Source organism: Cynara cardunculus (genome assembly GCF_001531365.2).
Source record: "Cynara cardunculus var. scolymus isolate 2C chromosome LG 2, CcrdV1, whole genome shotgun sequence".
NCBI lineage: Eukaryota > Viridiplantae > Streptophyta > Magnoliopsida > Asterales > Asteraceae > Cynara > Cynara cardunculus.
This window is the reverse complement of record NC_037529.1, coordinates 63,634,021-63,640,412: the sequence shown is the minus strand read 5'-3', so window position 1 is coordinate 63,640,412 and position 6,392 is coordinate 63,634,021. Positions and strand designations below refer to the sequence as shown.

Sequence of the window (6,392 nt, the reverse complement as noted above, 5' to 3'; positions counted from 1 at the left end):
AAATTCGATTTTATATATGGAGAGAACCATAAGCTCAAGAAAAACGAAACGATTGGGAGATGGTGAGGAGTTAGGAAAACGAAGGGAATGACGTTAAATGCAAACATAAATTAATAATTAATTTTTAAAGAGAAGTCAAGTCAGCAACCTTAATTATTTAATATATATATATATATATATATATATTTTTTTTTTTTAATTTTTACTTTCTTTATCAAAATTATCGTATTATTTTGGTTTTATGACATAATTGGATCATCTTGCTACGGAAACTAAAACACGTCTCCGCCAAGCGATCACCTTGCCGCATCACCTTGGCTCTGGACCCCACTCATCTTCATCATAAGATACAAAAACCACATCCCAACTGGTCCTCCTCCACGATCCACCACCAAGAGAACTCTTCAACAACCGTCCTATTATCGAAATTTGATTAGGGTTTGAACCAGGGGACAAGGGTATGTTGACTAGTGGAGGAGGAGGAGGAACCTTTTACTGGGTTCGAAATGAGGAGACACCATCTTCAACCAGAGTCGAAGGAATCGTTGTAATTTTCGCTTGGGGTTCTTCTCTTGAAGAGTACCACTTGAAGAATTATGTGAATCTTTATTCGTCTCTCGGTTGGAATTCTCTTCTTGTTCTTTCCGATTTTCTGAACCCGTAAGTTCAGCTCTACTCAATTAGGAGTTTTATCTATAGGGTTTTAAGTATTTAAACCATGGAAAAGTTTCTGAACTTGTTCTTTTGACTATTGGATTGTGGGTGCTTGCTAAAAGTTTAGTATCTTGTATGATAATATGTGTTTTAAAAGTGTAGGTTTTCTCATCGGGACAATCATATATTCGGGAATGTTAAAGGTATAAAGCATACATGCCAGATAGATTCAAAGGATCCCTGTAATTCATCGCTTTTTAAGGCGAATTTTGATGAATTTCTCTTTAGATTTTAATAGAAAATAAGAGAATTAAATCCACATCAATAAGGGTTTGATCATTCGTCGATTTTAAGGATACGAGCATCATATGGGATTGTTATTTTCTACAAATACTGGGAATTTGAAAATCGATTAAAAGATTTGCTAGTCTTTTGCCTTCCTTTCATCTGGGGTTACAATGAACTCATAGTAATTGTGGATGATCTTGTTGCAAGATCTGTCTTTTAGGTGCTTCGAAAAAGCAAAGCAATCTTGGCGGTTTCTTTTTATTATACATCACATTCACATGATTGGAATTCGAAATTTGCAAATTTCTTGGAGAAGAGGAAATTGACATTCTGTTATACTCTTTTTATCAATATAAGGCAGACGATTGTCTTTACATGTGATGTAAAGACTCCGATAGCAGACTGTTTCTTTTGTGCTTTAACTTTTTCATACCCCTTACATCCACATATTAAAGTTATAACCATATTGATGTTGATTGTGCAAGGTGTTTTGCAAATATCCCTTAGGTCTTGTTGCATTTTTCTGTTGTTTGTAACGCGCCAGTCAGTTGTTTCTTGGTTTGTTGAGAGCAAGAATAAACGGGCTCCTGGTGCCCACTTGTATGTGCTCATCATCTCAGCTAGCGAACCCCATCAACAAAATATAATGATGCAACTATCTAGTTACTCTGAGATCCTTTTGGTCGGAAAGATTGTTATAATGCCATTATCTCTTCTAGATGTGGTTTTTGACTGAAACAACATGTTCCGCTATCTCCTAATCTACTGGCCACCTTTTAATTTAAGTTCTTGAGGGTCAGCTCAAGCTAGGCCTTGGGCATGCTATCTAGGTCGTTAGTTCAAGTCTCCTCAGATCAACTGTGGATTTTCTTGTCTGTTATCTTCATAGAATTAGTTGAGGTGTGTGCAAGCTGGCCTGGACACCCACAGTTACCAAAAAAGGTGTTGTGGATAAAGGCAGTTTTTCTGAGGCCATGGTTGGGCACAACTGGGACAAGACATGTGAACATGTTAAAAGGATTATATAATATGCATCTTGTACTGTTCACGAGTGCGGAACTGTGGATTGATTAAAGCTTGCCACACACATATCTTTTTTTGTCAGTTATAAGGAACTTTTGGCTTGACGATGTTAAACCACAATATGGCAAGCACTTCAGGAAGGGTCATAATTAGAAGCCAAATGGAAGGGAGGCTGTGTTTGATGCCGATGCCAATTATCGCCTTGATTGTTTGGCTCCTAATGAGACAATAAATATTCATTTACTTATTCATTCAGATGTCTTTTGTTTAAAAAAAATGGTTGTTTTCTCTATCTGAATGGGCCTTAGTGGTTCAACTTGCCTATTAAGGGTTCATACATATATGGATGTCTGAACCATCAAGTGCAAATCTGGTTTTATTTTTAACTCAAACATCATTTCCTACCTGACCTATATTTTCTTTGAGTTGTTTTTCATTTGGCACCAATGCTATATAGAGCTTCTAAACCACCTAAATATCTTAATTGCGAACACTTATTCCTTCATTTTTATCAAACCACCACTAAAACGAACATTGTTGAGGTTAAGTAAATTGATATTTGGATGTGGTATGGGGAATGTTTGAGCGGTGAAGTTAGATATAATTGTTGGGGGAGGACCCAAAACGAACATTTTTCTGTTGTTTATGGATATTCATGATTCGCCAAAACAATACTTGAGATCTAATTGTGTTGTCTGGTATTTGTAGTTTACTTCTCTAAATCTGTGATACAACTGATATGTGCAGATTTCTTCCCGATAGAGCCACATCACTTGCATTTTCTGTTCTCAATGAGCTTTTAGAGGTCAGTTACTCTTTGTTTATCTATTTTCTGCCATGCCAAACATCACTTTTGCCAAGTCTGTGTCCATAAAATCACTAAGCTAGAAAATGGGTGCAAATCTAAGGGGTAGTTTACCAAACGCTTATCGGGTAAGCGTATACCGGCAAGAGACATCATCATCACTTACTTTATCGTATAGTGTTCTTGGACATCAAAATGGAATGTTGGTAGCGTCTTAAACCCGGTAAGTGCATACGGGTAAGAGTCTTTTCCCTCACTTACCGGGTAAGATTCTCGGTCTTTTTGTGCTTAATCTGTAAGGTAAGTGATATTGGTAGGCACTCACCCGTTTAACATTTAGTAAACAGACCCTAAGAGTTGCTACTAAACACACTTTCTGTGTTTCTACACTTTTAGCTGTGGGTCTTCATGGAAACAACTGCCTTACTCTTTGGGATAGAGGTGAGGTCTGCTTACATCTTACTGTCCCTAGACCCCACCTCAAGTGGGATATACTGGTTTTTGTTGGTTTAGTTTACACTTTCTGTGTTTTTTAATTCGGACATATTTGTACAAATGGAGTTGACCAATCACATTGACATGTCTTCCACTTTGTAGTGAAAGCTGCAGTGTAAGCCATTGATGGCTTTTAACTACTAAGTTGCTTTATCTTTTTTCCTGAAACAGTTGAATAATGTCTCCCATGAGACTTGAACCCACAATCATTTGGTTGAGGAGAATGAAAGGATCCATGAATATGAATGGAACCAGGCACTTGCTCTATTATTTCCCATTAAAATATTAACGATATATATACCTCTTTATGGGTGCAGGAGTTGAGGACTAGACCATCCCCTTTAGTCCTTGCTTCCCTTTCTGGCGGGTCACAGGCTTGTATGTATAAGGTTTTTCAGGTAAATATGGTTCACTCTCAAACAAAGCTTATATGGACCTACAGAAAGGCCAAATGAGAACCATAAATATTTTGAGAACCTAGGAACCAACAATTTCATGTATTATTCATGATGAATAACGTCAATAATCATGAATATCATGCATTGACACCATGAATCTCATGTATTTTCATTATGACTAATTTTCATCATGAATACCTATCATGACATTCATCAAGAATAAAGCATGAATAGTTGGTTTTCATGTTCTCAAAATACTTACGGAGTTACGGTTCTCTTTGAACCTGCTTCTATGGACCTATTGGTTAAGATTCTTCATATCACTTAAGATTCTTAAGATTCTTGATATCACTCTCCAGAAAATCACAAGAGTAATCATTCTATGTATGATGCAGATCATTGAAGGAACATGTGAAGCACATCTCAGTCTGGTATGTGAGTTGGGTTGTTGCGAATTGTTATTCAACAAATGTTGTGTCTGATTGTTTTTTTTTAAATTATGGCATTTGTCCTCCAGTTGGTGGTTGATGCCTCTTTCGTTTTCTTGATATATTTAGTTCTTTTTGTGAAGGATGATAGTCGATTGATCATGACCTGCATCTCTGGTCAAATGTACGACTCTGGTCCGGTAAATGTTACTGGCGATTTGGGTGCTCGGTTTGCTCTACATTCCTCCGTTCTCAACCTGCCCGGTTCATCAAAGTTGGTGTCATTGGTTGCAAAAGGTGTCACGTCTGGTTTGGATGCTCTCTTCCTTACTAGATTTGCATCCCAACGCTCCGAGTATTGGCAAACGCTTTACTCCTCTGTTGTAAGTTTCCTAATACTAGTATATTTTAAACAGTTCTATTCCATTTGAGTTATCTATTTGTATGTTATTTGCTTACTTGTCCAGTTTTTCAAAACTTTATCATGTTTGTCTCTCTCTTCTTCCCATTTTTCACAATCCGGGGGTTTTCATGGAAACAACCGCTCTGGTCTTTTGGGTAGAGGTCAAGTCTACATACATCTTACCCTCCTTGGACCCTGTCTCCAGGTGGGGTATACTGGGTTTTTTTGGTATTTCATTTGAGTTATGCTGACACAAGTTTTCATCCTGTCTTTTCATCTAGGGTTTGGGGGCCCCATTTCTCATATTATGTTCGGAAAATGATGATCTTGCTCCATATCCGGTTATATGCTCATTTGCTCGACAAGTACAAGGATTAGGAGGACATGTTCGACTTATCGGATGGAAGGACTCTCCGCATGTAGGTTAGTTTCGAACTCATGATTCATTTCTCGTCCTACCGTCTAAAATGATACCCATGATTTGGTAAGCAAGACAAGACACTATAAAACAAAAACTTGTTAACCCATGTTTGGCACGACACTAGACTGGGACAAGATAGGACCTGAGTGGGATAAAAATGCATATTTTTATCTCCCCCCAAAATAGATGGAACAAAAATCGGGGGGATGGGACAAGATTGGTAAATTATTAAGCCACCCATGTCAAATTAGAACCTTTGACGATTCTTTCACCCACCTACCTTACCCTCCCCCATCTAGTCCTGTCTGTCCAGCGTCATTCGCATACGAATCGCACCCTTACAATATGTAGAATCTCATTAGATTAGTCTCCAAAAGAGCCGCTGAGGAGAGAAGGGAGGTTTCAACATAATTTGAAGTAGTAAGGTCCGAGTCTTTAAGATAACAAGATACTTGTTTGTGTTGTGATTTTTTTATAGGTCACTACAAGCACAATCCCATCCAGTACAGAGCAGCTGTGACGGAGTTTCTTGAGCACTCTACTTCGATATTTAACCAAAAACTAGAAAAAGTTGGTGAAAGATGTGGCATGGAGGGTATGCACGATAAGATATACGAACTAATTTGCGACCTCCAGAATGCAGCAGTGGACTCAAACCAGAGCCTTAGAAGAGTAGCGGTTGGACCAAACGACCACTTCTTCCTGCCAAGTTCTGAAACTGGTAAAGAATCTGGATCCTTACAAGACGAGCAGAAAGAAAGAAGAGGTGTCCATTTGGCAAGTCCTCCTCCTCCTCCGAGACTTAACCCTCACAGCGTTCTTGGTCAAGTCCTGTTTGATGTGTGTGTGCCCAAGAACATTGAAGGTTGGGATATTAAGTTCGATAAGAGGCAGCCATTTGCATCTGCTCGTAAACGATCATCTCTAAATGCATTAAAGCGCATGCGACGCTCAAAATTATAAGGTATATGATGATGACAATGTACATATGAATGATAGAGAGAGAGAATGGATGAGGTGGTTGTGGGTTGTGTTAAAATGGAAGATTTTGAAATGTACAGGTAGGAAGGAGGAATGTAGTACCAGTCTATATATATATGATGTATGGAGTGTTTTGTGTTTTGTAAGGCATGACCTTTTGGAGTTGATAATAATGTAGCAGAAGCAGAAGATGCTTGTGTTGTTAGATTGAGTCATATTTGTGTGTGTTTTATTGGGTCATTAAATGGATCATTTACCAAACGCTTACCAAGTAAGTGTTTATTGGGTCGTGGGTGAAGTCTACGGTTGCGATCTATCATGGGATTAGTCTGGATGAAGCTTGGGACGCGGAGGGTCTTATTTGATAAGTGGGGAAGGAACTCTTATTTGGTTAACACTTGCTAACAATCGATTTTTGATGGTCAAGAATGTTACTTAATAACGCAAGGGTGATGATTATTGCTAGTGAACGCTTACCTGAAACATGTATGGTGAA

General features: G+C 38.3%; 1 protein-coding gene across 1 annotated transcript; it reads left to right on the top strand.

The window, feature by feature from the left end:
• Positions 1 to 358: 358 nt before the first annotated feature.
• On the top strand, positions 359 to 6,111 carry LOC112506681. Its single transcript, XM_025110912.1, has 7 exons — positions 359 to 660; positions 2,713 to 2,770; positions 3,583 to 3,663; positions 4,059 to 4,094; positions 4,235 to 4,474; positions 4,776 to 4,917; positions 5,394 to 6,111. The coding sequence occupies exons 1-7, from the start codon at positions 461 to 463 to the stop codon at positions 5,876 to 5,878; spliced, it is 1,242 nt and encodes a 413-aa protein (XP_024966680.1). The 5' UTR covers positions 359 to 460; the 3' UTR covers positions 5,879 to 6,111.
• Positions 6,112 to 6,392: the final 281 nt, after the last annotated feature.